This window comes from Amblyomma maculatum, chromosome 6 (assembly GCF_055883805.1).
Source record: "Amblyomma maculatum isolate TAMU_Amacu chromosome 6, ASM5588380v1, whole genome shotgun sequence".
NCBI classification, from domain to species: Eukaryota; Metazoa; Arthropoda; class Arachnida; order Ixodida; family Ixodidae; genus Amblyomma; species Amblyomma maculatum.
Genome location: NC_139349.1, coordinates 131522464 through 131538905, shown reverse-complemented (window position 1 = coordinate 131538905; position 16442 = coordinate 131522464). Strand labels below are relative to the sequence as shown.

Sequence of the window (16442 nt, the reverse complement as noted above, 5' to 3'; positions counted from 1 at the left end):
TCCCCTACGGCACGTCTATCGCAATCTCTTCTTTCACTACCACCTTCCACCCTTCCTCTACTGCGTAGTACTTGTGTCCGTGGAGAATTGTGAACACAGTAGTACTTGTGTCCGTGGAGAATTGTGAGCCCCGCCGGGGTGGTGCAGTGGTAAGATGCCCGACTACTGTGCCGGAGTACCCGGGTTCGAACCCGACCTCGGCGGCTTCGTTTCGATGGAGGCGAAACGAAGAGGTGTCCGTGTGCTGTGCGATGTCAGCGCACGTTAAAGATCCCCAGGTGGTCGAAATTACTCCGTAGCCCTCCACTACGGCTCCTCTTTCTCTCTTTCCCCTTTCAATCCCACCTTCCTCCCTTCCCTTACGGCGTGGTAGAGGTGTCCACAGAAAACAAGTGAGACCGTTACCGCGCCTTTCCCTCCCTATAAATCAATCAGCAGAGGAATTGTGACAAATACTGCGCCTTTTCTATCCTGTAAACCAATTTCAAACGCCGCTGATGTCTGCTGTACTAACACCTCATAGAATCTTGGTCTGAAGCGGCGTTCGAAGCAGCGGCAAATGAAAGGCGCCGCACGGACGCCTGGATCAGCCGCCCGGCGGGGGCAGCTTTATATATGCATGGATCGCCTGGTGACGTCATGACCTGTCGTGGCGGTACATCGCGCGCCCGTTGTCGAGCACAACCAGCATTTAATTGAATTCATCAATGTTCATCGGCGTTCTATAATTCGTTTACAGGAAAGGTAAGGTGCAGTGCCTGTCACTCGCGGACTCCCGCTATCATCCTCACGGTACACAAAGAGAATTATGAAGAGCGTTTCACAATCCGGGGCGTGGCGCAGTTGGTAAAGCGCAGTGCTGAGGATCCAAGAGGGATGGAAGTTCGATTCTCGATGAAGACAAGGTTTATTGACATATTAAGGCGAGAGCCTTTAATGGCTCATGCTGTCGTGGACAAAGTGTGTCCCGCTTTGTGGCGTTATGATTAACTGAGGCAGCTGGATGCATCCCTGCCATCTGCAATGCCACACTTTAACACGCGCCAAGGAGCGATGGTGTACCGTCCAAACACACTCGCTGGAAAGTGTGATAGATAATGCGCTTTTCCTTTCTTCTAAACCAGTTATAATTTATATGTAGCACTGCAACGAAGTCCGACAAGAGGCTAACGATGGGAGGCAAATTATAGGATAGGAAGGGTAGGCTTTCGCCATTCTCTTCTTGGGAGACATCTAAGAGACCCTCTAACTTTTTTTTAACCCTCGCTCTCAAAAGCGTGACACCTCTGCTGACAACCCTATGTCGACAACGATGAGACATTACAGGCTTTCACCTTAAAAACAAGGTACATACTCTTGCAGCAGAGCCCTTAAATCACGATACTGATCTGTGGCGAGCTCCGAACTAATATCAATGGTATTGAGGGGGCTGGGCGGAGGGCTCACTGTGTCATATGCAGAGCAGGCTGAATTTTCTTCGAATGGGCTGGCAAAGGCGATCGCCGTAGCACGAAAAAGGTGTCAGTGTTCATTCGAAGCGTTAGTGATTAGGACCGCTGACTGTCCTTGACGAAGGTGGACGAGGCTTCGCACTGCACAGATACCGTGTGTAAACAGAAGTGAATGATTTATCTCGGTGAGCACTGTCCAATCACGTGGACGTTCACAGGCGAGACGCAAGAAAACACTGGCCCGGGGGGAATCGTAACACTGTCCGCGGAAATTCTCAGCGCCGAACAAGACTGTTGAATGACCGAGTCACGATCCCCGTTCTCTATTGAAAACGTGGCGGTGCGTTGATTAGGGTCAAAAACAGCTCCATTCTCCCGCAGAAAATCTACGCCAAGTATCAAGTCGTGCGGTCACTCCTGGAGCACAAGACACCTTACAACAAACGTGGTGTCGTTGCAGGCTAGGGGATCAGCCGGGTGCTTCGTGTGAGAAAGCCTGGGATTATGCAGAGAGGCGGCGAGGAGGAGGAGACCGTGTCAGCCGCCGCTGAGAAGAGAGATGCTGTTCAGCGACATGCTCTTCGATTTCCCTGAGTCGTTGTCCGTTGGGTGGTCGTTGCGCAGTGGGGAGAAAACCCTGCAGGCCCAGTTCACCACAGGGACACTGTCGAAAGAGATGGCCAGGCTCGACACAGGGAAAACAGAGGGCTTTCGATCGGGAGCACACCAGATGTCTGGTCTTCGTCGAGGTGGTCTTCGAGCGTCCATGGGCCGGCTGCACGCACGGCAGAGGATCATGAGATACAGGAGAAATTGGCGCCAAATCTGGTGCAGTAGACAAAGGCAGCGTTGGAGGTTGTCGTATAGGACTGGGCTTCGCGTCGGCGTCGTTGGCTTCGTAACCAGCTCCGCCCCCTTTCACCCCTTCCCCCCCCCCCCCCCAGTTCGAGTCGGCGCTTCGGCAACTGGAGCCTCGCACGAAGAGAAGGGGGGGGGGGGGGTACACGCGGCTGCGAACGATGGGGGCAGGAGCGCGCAGCAACCGGAGAACAATCCTTTCTTCCGAATACTAAAGCCAGCACTGCCAATTTTAAAAAATTCAACAAAGCTGCCAGAATATTTCGGCAATGAGTTTGAAACTAGCGACCGCAAGGTCTTTCCTAAAGTGCCCATTTGTAACGCGACACGGAGAGTATAGGTTGGCACAAATAACGCTGATGGTGGGGCAGAACGTCGTAAAGCGTCCGCGTATGTTGAAGCTCAGCACAATGATGGGCAAGACTTAAGTCATCATCCACTGACTGAGGCCTGATGGCTTGACGAACCTCGTCGCGAATGATATCGGCAATAAAAGTGACCTGCGGTTGAGGCACACCGCAAAGGTTTTGCAGTCCGTCTCGCACCGCAGAGCGAATGAGTTCGCCGAACGATTCACCGGTTCCTCCAGAAGCTGGAAGTGACTCAGTAGGGGATGCAGCGAAATACGGTCTATTGTGAGCTTTGGCCCGCTGCTGGAGGACTATCTCCATTTTAAATGTCTCTGGCAATACCTCAGCCACTGTAGCCGGCGGGCTGCGCACAATGCCAGTAAACAGCTGTTCTTTTACGCCACGCATCAAGTGGCGCAGTTGTTCTCCGACGGGGCGGGATCGTCACGGCGGAACAGTCGCGTCCTATCTTCAGCATACATTGTGACGGTTTCATTGATCATCTGGAAACGAGGCTGGAGTGCCCGTAGCTCGTTCGCGGCGCTGTGGACTAATGTAGTCCTCGAGAATGTGAAGGCGAATGTCACAGCACGAAGGCAAAACCGCTTCGTGGTTCTCGTACCACGTGCAAGCGCCGTCTTTGAGGCTGAAGAAGACGTAGTTAAGCTTCGGGGTGTCATCCCAGTGATTAAGAGCAGAGACTCGCTCGAACTGGAAGATCCAGTCTTCTACGTCTCTCCCCGGTTTACCGGAGAATGACTTCGGTACTCGCGGGTGTGCAGGGTGGAAAGATGATTACCTTGCGCAGGGTGTTAAGGGGCAGCTGCAGCGGCCGGCTGGGGTTGCTGCGGCCTTGGAAGGACAGGCCCTGAGATTGACTCCAAAGGTTCATGTTCTGGTGGCAGGTTCTTTCACCTAACATGGTCGATCGTTGTCTCAACAAGTGCAGATGTAGAGTCGAGGTCGAGAGGAGGAGTGCGGGACATAAGTACTGAGCCGCTACTCAGCAAACCACCACCAAATGTGTCACGAATATCCAAAATAGGGACAGCTCAGTTGACAGAGACTGTCTTGTGGTCAGCGCCCGTAGCTCCCAACTGCGTGAGCTCCTTCTGTCTCTGCCAGCTGGTAAGCCAGGTTGCAATATTATTTCTGAAGAGTTCTGACACTATGCCATTAACGACCAGGTATTGCTGCTTATTATTTAAAAAGATTTTAGTGAAATATATCGGAACTCCCCTGACTCCATAACTGACAAATTTATCTAATAGTCTTGAATGATCGAAGGCATCAAAAGGCTTGCTTAGTTCGACAAATACACCCATTGTGAAAAGGTTATTTTCGATATTTTTCCGTATTTTTTCTGTAAAGTTAAGCAAAGCGAATTTAGTCAACTAACCACGAGTGTATCAGTATTGCTAGCGATCTGAAAAAAATCATTGCACAGGAAAGATTGGTTCAAGCGTCGCAGGAGTAGCTTCTCTGTGACTTTGTATATGGGTTATGAAACAGTCATTGGGCGGTAGTTGTCAACCTTCAGCTTATCGCCTTTTCAAATATTGGTATTATGTTATATATTTTAAGAGCTGAAGGAAATACACCAGAGTGAAAACATATGTTAATTGGCATAGCGGAGAAGAAACGTGATGTGCGATTGCCTTGAGAGTGTTTGTTGAATATGTTAGCATGCCTTCCTATGATGTGTTCACTTCGTTGCAGGGACTAGGGGAAAATGACGATGGGTTTCGCTCAATTTTCGGAATCTGCAAATCATTAAAATCAGGCTTGAGCACTTTAGGCGGGGAAGGAATGTTAGAGAAGGACTTGTTAAATGTATTGACGATCACTGTTTCTTCACTGATTATGCCTTTATCGGTAGATTTGCCAGTACTTTGTATTGTTTGGAATCGTTGTTAAGAGCTAGCTGCCTGCCGAATAGCTTTCCAAATGGCAGTACTCTGAGATGTGCTAGAAAAACTGGACACCCTGTATACGCAATGCCTGGTGTCATCGACGGTACCGGAATCATGGAAGAACGCAAACATTATCTTAATTCATAAGAAAGGGTACGCTAAGGACTTGAAAAATTACAGACCAATCAGCTTACTGTCTGTTACGTATAAGGTATTTACCAAGGTAATCGCTGATAGAATCAGGACAACCCTAGCCTGCAACTGAGAAAAAGATCAAGCAGGTTTTCGGAAAGGGTACTCAACTATAGATCATATCCATACTATCAATCAGATGATCGAAAATTCTCAAAATATACCCAGCCCTTATACGAAACATTCATTCATTACGAGAAAGCATTTTACTCAATAGAAACCTCGGCAGTCATGGAGGCATTGCGAAATCAGGGTATAGACGCGCCGTACGTGAAAGTGCTGGAAGATATAGATTGTGGGTGCATAAAAACCATAGTTCTGCGTAAGGAAAGTAACAAAATTCTGAGAAAGGTTTTAGGTAAGCAGACACGATCTCCTCAGTACTATTCACAGCTTGCTTAGAGAAAGTATTCAGAGACTTGGAATGGGAGCAGTTAGGGATAAGGGTAGATGGAGCATACCTCAGTAATCAGCAATTTGCAGATGGCATTGCCTTGCTAAGTAACTCAGGGGATTAACTACAAGAAATGATTGATAACCTAGACAAGAAAAGTAGAAAGATAGGCTTAAAAATCAATATGCAGAATACTAAAGTAATGTTCAACAACCTCGGAAAGGAACAGCAGTTTATGTTAGCTAGCGAAGCACTGGAAGTAGTAGGCGAATATGTCTGCTTAAGACACGTAGTAACCGCATATCCGGACCATGAAAAGGAAATAACAAGGAGAATAAGATTGGGATAGAGCGCATTTGTCTAGCATTTGCAGATTATGACTAGCAGCTTACTGATATCGTTCAAAATAAATGTATGCAACAGTTGCGTCTTAGCTGCATTAACCTATGGGGCCTGAAACTTGGAGGCCAGCAGAAAGGGTTCTTTTTAAGGTGTGCACAACGCAAAGGGCCATGGATCGAAAAATGTTGAGGGTAACATTAAAAGATAGGAAACATGCAGAGTGGGTCAGAGAAATAACTTAAGTTAATAACATTCTTGTTGAAATCAAGAAGAAGAAATGGGCATGGGCAGGACATGAAGTGTGAAGAGAGGATAATCGACGGTTGCATAGGCTAACAAACTTAATTCCAAGGAAAGGAAAACGCAGCAGGGGGCAGCAGAAAATGAGGTGGGCGGATGAGGTTAAAACGTTCGCAGGGGTCAAGTGAATGCAGCTAGCACAGGATCGGGTTAATTGGAGGAGCATTGGAGTGGCCTTTGCCTTGCAGTGGGTATAGTCTGGCTGCTACTGCTGCTGGTGCTGCTGCTGTTGAGGATGATGATGAATATTTTTCTTGAATGGACGGAAGGAATATAGGAGCATCCCCTTTGAAACGGGGTGGTAGCAGTTGCTATCATGCTCATTTTCCCCCTATATCCTAATTATTATTTAGATTGGTTATATATACCATCATTCTATTTATTAAATTTTTCTTTCTACATTACTAACATTATGTCACTTTTCTGCTTTTAAGCCACCAATCTTCCAATCGTTTTTTTGCAAGTTTCCACCTCAGGTTCATTCACCCGGCCACTGGTATCTCTAAACCTCAGAGCTTCAAGAAGAGTGACTGCGCCTGCATCGACTTCCAGATGCATACCATTACAATCGAGTATAATATGGTTAATTGTTTCTGTGGAGTTACCACATACTGCACATGTGTCATCTTCCTTGTTAAATTTCTTTTTGTAGCTGCGCGTTCTAAGACACCCTGATCTAGCTTCAAAAAGTAGGGCACTGCCTCTTGAGTTATCAAAGAAAGCTTCCTTCCTGATCTACCTTTTCCAATTTCGGTATAGTTCCACACTCTGTTTCTTTTCCATCGAATTTATCCAATTTTTACCTTCTGTGTTTTTCACCTGTTGCCTAACGCTCTTTATTTCTTCGTGCTTGTGACCAGCATACTTACTGGTTTGTTTCCTAGTTCTTTTCCTCCATTGTGAGTCAACGCTTTTTAGGTATATGTATTTAAATACTTTAGCTGCCCATCCGTTACTATTCAATGTCCTCACGCGTTCCTCATATAATATTTTACTCTGAGCTTCCCGTACTTCGAAAGATGCTCAGCCCATATCTCCCTGTATCGCCTCATTTGTGGTTTTGCCGTGGGCACCCAGTGCTAATCGCCCAACGGCTCTCTGATTTATTTCTAATGTCGACTGTACCTCTCATCTTAGGCACAAAACCACATTCCCGAAAGTAAGTCCGGACACCATAATTCCTTTCCAAATACCCCTCAAAACCTCATACCTATTGTATCCCCACAATGCCTTATGCTTCATTGTCACGGCATTTCTTCGCCCTTATGCCTTAAGTGATTACTCATGCTTTTCAATGTATGCCAATCCTTCGTTTACCCATACTCCAAAATATTTATATTCTGCCACTCTGGGTATTTCATGGCCTTGTAAAATCATCAGACCCGACTTAACTGTGCTAAAACTGAAGCCTAGAGCGTCCCCTTCATCTCCGCAATATTTAGTTTCGAGCCTTCAGCGTAGCGCGGCTGGTAGCCACGTCGTACCCACGTGACGCTGTGACGTCACACCCCACGTGGGCTGGCAGGAGCTGCCAACTTGAGTCTCTCGTTTCACATGAGACGATTATGTCACAATCAGCCTGCTAGGACCCTGGCAATCACGTTACCCCTATAGGCCACTAAGGCACGTTCATACGGCTTGGTTAAAGCGGGGCTTTATGTGGGGGCTGAGGAAGAAGAAAAAGAGAAGAAGAAGCAGATGAAGAAGAACGCTCGGTCACCCGCAGCTAGTGCTTTCGCTCAATATTTGGTTCAGCAGCGTTGAGCCCTTGCAATTTGTTCTAGCTATGATATCTACATGATTCAGTCACACAGTAGCAAAATAAACGGTACAAAGCCGAACAAAATTTACAAGGAGTACTAAACTTGTTTGGAAAGAAATTATCTCTCATTTGAGCCTAGAGTGGTGACCTTGAGAGAAATCTCTACGGCAACCAACTGTATTAATGCATTATTCTTAAGTAAAAAGAGAATGCTATAGGGACTGAGACGCTCTGCCGGATTCAGCAGGCGAACGCTTTAGAATCAGGAACTGGTCGACAATTTAATGACCGGCAGGGACAAAAATATGCAAGGTGTACATCTGACTATAAAAATTTATTTAGGACAATCGATGACCAGCGATGACCAGTGCGCGGAAACTTTTCCAGCACAGAGGTTGTGCCCTGAGGACAAGAAGCAATAGAATAAGACAAATATTTTTCTTTGTCCGTTTCAATAGCGTGCATGTCCGAAGAGTGCACTCAGAGCCACTCGAAAGGTCTAAACTACAATATTTGGTGGAATGAAGCACTCTCGTTGCGCAGCCATGTTCTCACATTTTTGGCCTACACAGTTTCATATAAAGTCGCAGTTTTTATGCACCTAAGAGGGCGAAAATCGGAGTGATACATCTCCCTAGGTATCACTTGGACAGGACAGCTATTCCATGTGGCATTTTTGTTTCAAAGACGCTGCTGATAATAAAATAAATATGATCACTAATTACCTTCACATATTCTAGGCCACTGGCAGGCGCAATGCCACACGCATCACATGCATTACTCCGGGAAGATCTTTGAGGCTAGCCTCATTGCACTGAATATTCAGATACACAGATTTAGTTGAAACATTGAAGTTGAATATGATAACTACACTGTTGCTATTAGAACAGTATCAAATAAATAACCTAAGAACATGCAAATCTCTCAGGTTTTTCTATCAACTTCCTCGATTATAGTGATCACAGTTATGGCCTCAAGTGGCGTCAACACGCTGACAAGTGCTGCGCGCAAAGAAAAGGGCTTTTGTGCACTAATGATTATTTGCATCAATTACTTCTAACAGCCTAATTTTGAATGCAGTTTGCACGCGTATTGTTCAAAGTTTTAACCTGTTGTGCGACCGATGCTGCACAGAACGCATTTGGACAGCAGCTTGCACGAAAAGTGAAGAACATTTTCAATAGAATTTCTACAGCTATAAGTTGGTTTGGTTTTTAGGTTCTAACGTCCCAACGCAACTCTGGCTATGAGGCATGCCATAGTGGAGGACTCCGGAAATTTCAGCCAAATGGGGCTCTTCGACATGCACTTACATCGCGCAGTACACGGGCTACTTGCTTCTCGCCTCCATCGAAGATCGGCCACCGCGGCTGGGATACTATATCGCGCTCTCTCATTCACCAGTTGAGCACCCTGCCCACTAAACCATCACGGCAGTCTTTCAGCTATAAGTGAACTGCAAAAAAGCTCTCTGGTTTGGTTTGGTTTATGAGGTTTAACGTCTCAAAGCAACTCAGGATATGAGAGACGCCATAGTGGAGGACTCCGGAAATTTGGACCATCTGGGTGACATCGCACAGCACACGAGTGCCTTGCTTTTCGCCTCCATCGAAAAGCGGCCGCAGAGGCCACAACTGATATACGATTGGATGTTAATCGTTTTATTCAGCATGCTACGTTTATTGAACGTTTACCCTAATCGAATATGGAAGCCAAACAAAACTGCTATCCCCTGACCTATACGAACTGAAGCTTTTGGTCTAAATGCGGGTCTAGTATATCCACCTTTTTTTGGGGAAGCTATATATGCCCAGATGTGACCACAGCAGGCCTACTGAACTGCAACAGATTGCTGCATATTTTTTTTCTAAATGTGAGAAAATGTTTCGTTTTCTTTGCCATGACTTTCAAGTTAATTGATTGTGGAGGGTAACTCTACACTCCATGATTGCCAAGTATGATGGCTGTCATCAAACTTACAGTGTTTGTTTTCCACAACGTTCAACATACAAAATAATTCGGCTTTGTTCAGTATTTCATATTCACACGTATGCACGAACATCCTGCAACCTTCTACAATGCGATGCAAAATGTGATAAGCAAAATTGTTCGACTTCTCTTCATGTCGTTAGCATCTAGGTCAACAGCTTCGTTTTACGACGCAGCGGGGAAACTACGGGTACAATGTAGTGTCAGCGACATTGCTATGAACGCATAGGTTTCCGTTTATGGAACGTCGAAATCATGAAAAACGAATTGACTTATGTCGTTGAGCGCAGATATATTTTGATGCTTTGATGGGCTTTGTAAAAGTTTCGCATGGGAGTCCAAAGCATGTCCTTTATATGTTGGCTTCATGATTACAATGACCCAGTAATAAAGCGTCGTTGTAATTACGGTGGTTTGAAAAATGCCTGGGTATATGCACAGGCATACTAGGGTTAGCAGATATTGCAAATCGTAAGTCAGATGACATCACGCTGATGCGGACCGCTCGAAACTTTTGCCATTCGGCTGTCTTTAAAATGAGGTAATGACGGTCTGGAAGAAATAAGTGTTAGTGGAGTTCATATGTGGTATAGTGATCTCTTGCGCCCCCCTACACGCAGGTGGAGACCCAGAAGCTGGACTTCAAGGACAAAGCAGCTCCCAAGGTGGGCTCCATGGACAACGTCAAGCACAAAGCGGGCGGCGGCAACGTAAAGATCTTGTCCGAGAAGCTCGAGTTCAAGGAAAGGGCAGCTTCGAAGATTGGCTCCTTACCAGCCTCAGATGCCGGTAGCACGCGAGGCTCGGAATCGCTAGTGAGTGACCGTTTCCTTTTAACTATTGTGCCTTACGTGTGTGTCTACCTCAATATAGCACATCCATAGAGTGCTGTCTTTAAGTCTTCTTGCTGCTGTCCAATTGCACTGATCATTGTAGCCTGTGTGCAAGGCTCTTGGTGGAACTCACTGCTTCATTTACACCTAGACCGCGTTTGTTGCTGTCTGCTCCGTTTTTGCTCGACTCTGTGCTTGGAAATGTGCTCTCTGGAAAAAAAAAACTGTGTATACCTGGTGCATGAGCGCTGTTGCCTGACATTGATATGCCTTTATGCATTGCCCCAAAGCCAGAGCACTACGGATCGTAACAAAAAATGGCATTCTCCAAAACGACTGTAGTCCTCCCCTTTTCTACCTCATCATTAAGGCGTGTCACAGAGCACATAGGCTCGGAAATCTAACTGAAGGTGTAGTGGTATGGACCACTTTTGCTGCTGACTATACGCGCATTGCCATCATGGCACCCAGAAAGCAGAGAGCAGTTGTAATCTGGATCCTGCGAACGCCACTGGCAAGTACCGGATCGGCGAAAACACGCGCGTGGAAGATAAAGGTTATGAACTTTCGTCGTTAAGCTGATGCTGGTGCCTGCACGCAATAAAAAAGTGAAAATCTGTATGTTTGTAAGAAATTTAATTACTGCCATACGCAAAATCGCAAAATGTGACGATCCCTCTTAATCCAAGCACATTGAGGCGTTGCATAATTCCTAACTGTGCGTATAGTTATTAAAAAGAAAGGTCCAAATAATTCTGCCAGCTACTAAAGCAGCAGCAGTAGTCGAAATGAAATTTCACTTACTTTCGGGAGCAGTGTCAGCTGCTGCAGCTTGCAGTCTGTGATAAAATCTCTTCCGTCTTCCGTCTCTAGCAGCTGACACATTCTGTTTATTTCGGCAAGTGTTTGGCAAAAGCTGCTTGCGTAATACTATCTGCAAGTCGTTAAATTTGTTTCTTAGCATAATCAAGAGCCAATTACAATTTTACGAGCTGTATTGGACGTGATACGTCTCACATCATTATCATCCAGACATGGACAGTTTGTTTAGAGCACCATGTGTCAGAAAGCTGAAGGGTTCGTGCTGAGGGAACCATAGCAACAGTCTTTAGAACGACCTTGCTCATTTAACCTACGTTAATCAGATTGCGGCACGGCTAAGGGAACGAATATCAGCGTTTGTGCTGTTCATGAAGTCTAGCATCACAGACTGAGTTGAATGGAAAGCAAAAGCACGAAGCTGTTACAGTTTTGAGTGTTTCTATCGATTGGCAGATTGTTATCGATGCTTTAAGTAATAGCATGAATTCTGCTTAAGAAAACTAGGAAACTTCATGTATTGACAGCAGACTGTTAAATAACCTACGTGCCATGCGTTATGCAGTTCCCAAGGGTGACCAGAATTTTTAGCCTCGCTATTCATTTGAGAAAGCTAGGAAGGGGATCAGACAATAAGAGGTGATAATGTACTGCCCAAATCTTAAGCTTGGAGCATAATTGTATGTTGGTCAACACTTTCTTTTGAGGGTTTTGCTGCCCGACTGTAACACGAATGCGGGACTAGGCTTGTGATAAGCTTACCCTTGGATGTGATTGCCTGAGCTGATTTCCTGGTAGCAATTCCTGGCGTGATTGAAGCTGGAACTGCATAATATAGGCAGACGCAGAGTGCCACAAAAAGTCTCGGTTAGGCGCAGCCCGTGGACCGATAGCTTTAGCTTTTTTTTCCTTTCCTTTATCACGGCCGTGCCTTCATAAACCTAAATGAGCTCATGGACCTCTGAGGTCTTCTGCTTTTCGACAAGCCAGATGGTGCAGCTAGTGCCACACATGAAACTTGTGCGCGGGATTGATGTTTACGTAGTTATTCAACTTACTTGCCAGTTTTATTAACTCAATCCATTTGGTTTTGCGTAGTGTGGATATCAAGCACTAGGCAAGCGTGTTGGATGAGGCCCACAGAGAAGAGGCATGTGGCCCACTGGCCAGACGTGGGTGGCCAAACATGAGCTCATCATGGCATAAAAAAAGTGTCTACGCAAAACTTCTTTGGAAAAACTAGAAGGCAATTTGTTCCGCAGGTTCTCATATTCTTCTGGAGACCTTCCGCAAACAAACACAGCCAAAGCATCTACAGTAGTGTCGAGGCCGAGTGGCATCCGCTCTCAAAGTAGTCATTGAGAGGGCAAATGTTCGGGTCAGCTTGGTGTGAGGTGATTAGATGTGGCGTAAGAAGAGTACTAAAAAGGGCACTTTCGTCGTCTCTTTTTGTATCCCCAGGTGCATACTGGTGTGCACGACCAGGGTCTATGCTAGCAGCCTGACCTCTACACGATAGTGCTGTGAAATTTTGAGCTTTAGTGAGCCCATCGTTCAGATGGGTCTTGCAGATTGGCCGGTCAACATAGCTTGAGATTATATGTTGCCACTTGAATGGGCCTATGGCGGCGCATGCGTACGACTGCAAGGCATTCCCTTTGGCGCGCGAGTCAGTGCGACTAGCATAGATTTAACCCTCGCAATACCCTATTATTTTGCTCGACACCACCTGGACCGATGTCGCTAGCGCCGATGTAGACCTCGATTTCTGCTTTTCCGTCGAATTGCGCTAGGGCAGGGGTATGTAAAGGCACTGGTGGAGCAATAAGAAGGTCCTATCTTGCTGATGTGTGTAAAAAAAAGTTTTATTTCAGGAAAACTTTGTTGTCACATCGAGGTTACTACCGCACCTCGTCAGCGCTCAAATGATGCCGAAACTGGGTCCAGCGTAACGACGTTCCCATAACAGTGGATTTAGTGGGCTGTCAGCAGTTGCAGTTAATAGAAGTGTTAATGAAACGACGGCAATTCTGGCAAGGCGACTTTGTCACTTGAGGTCTGAAGGACAGCCTTCGTGATTGAATGGGGCGAGGCAAAAAGCAAAAGGGAGCACCATGGGATAATAGAGTCTATCTCTAGTGACAAACGTGGTTCTGGTCCGCATGCACTAGAGCCCATACTAGCAGAATTTACCGATTATTTTTCTGCTGCCCCTGAAAGCAGTAATTTGCAGGCAGTTATAATTCGCATTCCCAATTTTGGCAATGTTTGTGCACTGGCCGCTGACAGGTTGTAGCACCATTCTATTATTGAGGCTAAAATTAAAACAATACACTTTTTGCCTCAATGGTTTTCAACCTTGTAGTGGCGGGAACACAATAGTTTCGCTGGCTAACTGCATAGGCCACTACGCAATTACCTCAGCTGAATACCCCGCATGTTTAACTGTCACTGTCTCACGTACGCTCTGCTCTGCCTTTCGGTGTCTTCAACTTTAATCCTCACCCAATGAACCCAGGACACACCGCTACACATCGTCTTCCTAAGGTGGTTAAGTTGCTCCAAAATGTTATATTGGGTTACCAATGAGGCATCACTCGCTAAGATTTCAGGTCTTTGCTTGAAATCATGACCCTAAAAACTGAAACTTCAAACCGAAGGCAAGGCATAAAGGAAAATGTAAGTGCTAGCACACGAAGTTCGCATTTGACCAAACATGCTAAATCTTATGTCATTGTGTTTAGTGGCCCGGCTAGCCCACTTCAATCTGCCAACAGCCGCTTTTTAAGTTAGTGGATGAGACGCCATTTAGCGCATCGTTATCTTTCCAGCAAGTATTAAATCCACACTAATGCGTAAACATAAACTTTGGTCAGAGGCAGTAGTAATGGCAGCAGATGCATGATAGAGCAGTAGATCATCATCTTCGATGTTACATCAGCCCCGCCTGGCAATGCCAAGTGAAGTGGCATTATTTAAATACGGGAAACAAGAAAGGCATCGCACACTCTCTTGTGTTTTTGATACCAGCTCCAAAATCAATAACCCACACTGAGTGCACCTAGCATCCTACAGTTATTAGCCATCGGCACTATATTAGTCCTCTAATTGTACTGGGTGCCACGAATGCTGACTGTACACTTTGGCTCAGGATTTTCTAAACTGGAAGTAAGGCTATCGACATTTAACCCGATGGCAAACTGGTAGTTTGGCATTAGAAGGGGGAAAATTAGTACCAACCAGCTGTGCTACCGCGTAGTGGACTATGAAAAATTCCTATATGGCATGTACGAGCTTGTCAAGAGTGTAACGTATTTTAAATGTGGCTTCCTCCTTAGAAAAGACCAGCTCGATTCAGAACAGCTTCCACGCATTGTAAGTAAAGAATCGAGCGGAATATTGCTAGAGCGGCTGCTATATCTCGTGTGAGAATCATTATTGCTTGCCGAACCTAAGGACAAAACGTTACGCCCTATACCATTTGATTACATCAAGCGTTCTTGTTTAGTAATAAGCAATTAATATGGATACTGAACTTGAAAACGTTGCATTGTGGTCAGCATTCTTTGCAACATTGTGGCGTAAGGTACCTTTGCAATGTACGTAAACCCGCTGAGTAATTGCTTATTATTTCCGTTTCTCTTTCCAGCCTGTATGTTCAGACTGTGCCTAATCCGACTGCATGGCCGACGACAGGAGCCTGCAGCCTTCGTAGCACCAGTACGGTTTCTAAGCCCGCGCAATCGAAAATAAATTCAAAGCATTGGCTCACAAAAGCACCATTATTTAAGTTCTGTTATGACAATGAATTTCACAACAGCTGCAGAGGATACCACAAACAATCGAACAGTAAAGTAGGCAACGGTATACCATAGTAACCTCCGCGTCAACAGTGTCACCAATTACAGAGATTCTATGAACCTAAATAGTGTGATATGGTACTGTTATGGCAGCTTAACTGTATCCCAAGTTTTTCATCCGTGAGCTTCTAGACAATTGGCAGTGACGATATATCCAAGACTGTATGTGCATTTCAGGCAAAGATGTATGGACATTTTGATGAGGATAGCGAAAGCAGGGACGACGGGGCAGACAATGGCAAAGGTTGATGACGCGTCAAACAATAAAAGGATGCTTAACAGCGAAAACTTAATGACAAAGTAAACCAATTTCAAATTCAGAGACAGTATTTCGTTGCTACAACTGCAACATGCACGTCTTTCCCAGTAATAACCGTTTGTATGATTTTTGTTACGATATGGATATTTCGGTCTTTTTCCGCTGGTAACTAGCACTAGGCGCGTAAGGTATTAGGCCAAAGTGTAGGACCGAACAGTACACATCGTGCTGGCTTTCATATATCATGACTACTGAGTCACTGCAGTCGGCTCCAAATGAAACGTCTCCTTGAGCACGAACTGCTGATCGCTGTCCGAAACTTCCTTTCTTGACATCCAGAACTAGCCAAATGCTGCGAGATGACTCAAGGGCCTATATCGCCGATAGTGGCATGCATAAAATGATTTTCATTACTCTGTAGACACCATTATAAATGTCGTTTTGCAATTTAAGAGTAAACTTTAAAATAACTATTTTAATTGCAATTGTGATCGCAGTAGAAGCCCCACCTGGTAGAAAATGTGGCATCCGGCATCAGCCACTTAAATGATAAGATCAAAGCCTTATAGCACAGCTTCAGTCGGCTTGGTGTGCCGATCACGAGGAGCTGCAATCCGCTATATTGATTCCATTCGTGCCGCCGCCTTCAGATACAATTTCTAAATTACGTAACAACAAATCCGATGACCGAATATGTCCGGTTGTGGTGAAAACATACGTGTAGGGATTGAGAAACACAATGACACTAAATAATGACGCAATACATGATATAAGGGCGACTATTTTTCAATGCTGTCGCATTTCAAACCTAATATAATTAGGTGTCAAGAGCGTAGACAGGGGGAATGTTTCAACGTCACAACTCCCCCCAAAATTTCGGAGCGCTCCATGCCCCCCCGCCTCCTCCCTCACCTCCTCTTCCTTTAAACCTGTTTGTCGTTCATGAATTGACAATGTTTAACACTCCCTTAAAATATCTATAACTACGCCCCTGTAAGGTGTCCTATAATTTTCTCTTCCGGCGTAATTAAGTGTCCCAGACGTCACAAACTGATGCTTAGCGATTTAAACGGTCTTTATAGCATCTGGCTGATTGTATAGGAGCATATCAGAAAGCATA

At 45.5% G+C, this 16442-nt stretch overlaps 1 protein-coding gene across 2 annotated transcripts in view; it reads left to right on the top strand.

Annotated features, from left to right (window-relative positions):
• LOC146186757 (uncharacterized) overlaps positions 1–16442 on the top strand; it is an 85028-nt gene that overhangs the window by 62830 nt on the left and 5756 nt on the right. The window contains exons 7-8 of one of the 2 annotated variants that reach the window (XM_084607390.1): positions 10172–10366; positions 14853–14976. In XM_084607390.1, the coding sequence (XP_084463516.1) occupies positions 10172–10366; positions 14853–14876 (219 nt within the window). In that variant the 3' untranslated portion in view covers positions 14877–14976. Of the gene's footprint in view, positions 1–10171; positions 10367–14852; positions 14977–16442 lie in introns of those variants that run through there. The other variant, XM_084607389.1, reaches the window with a different exon arrangement.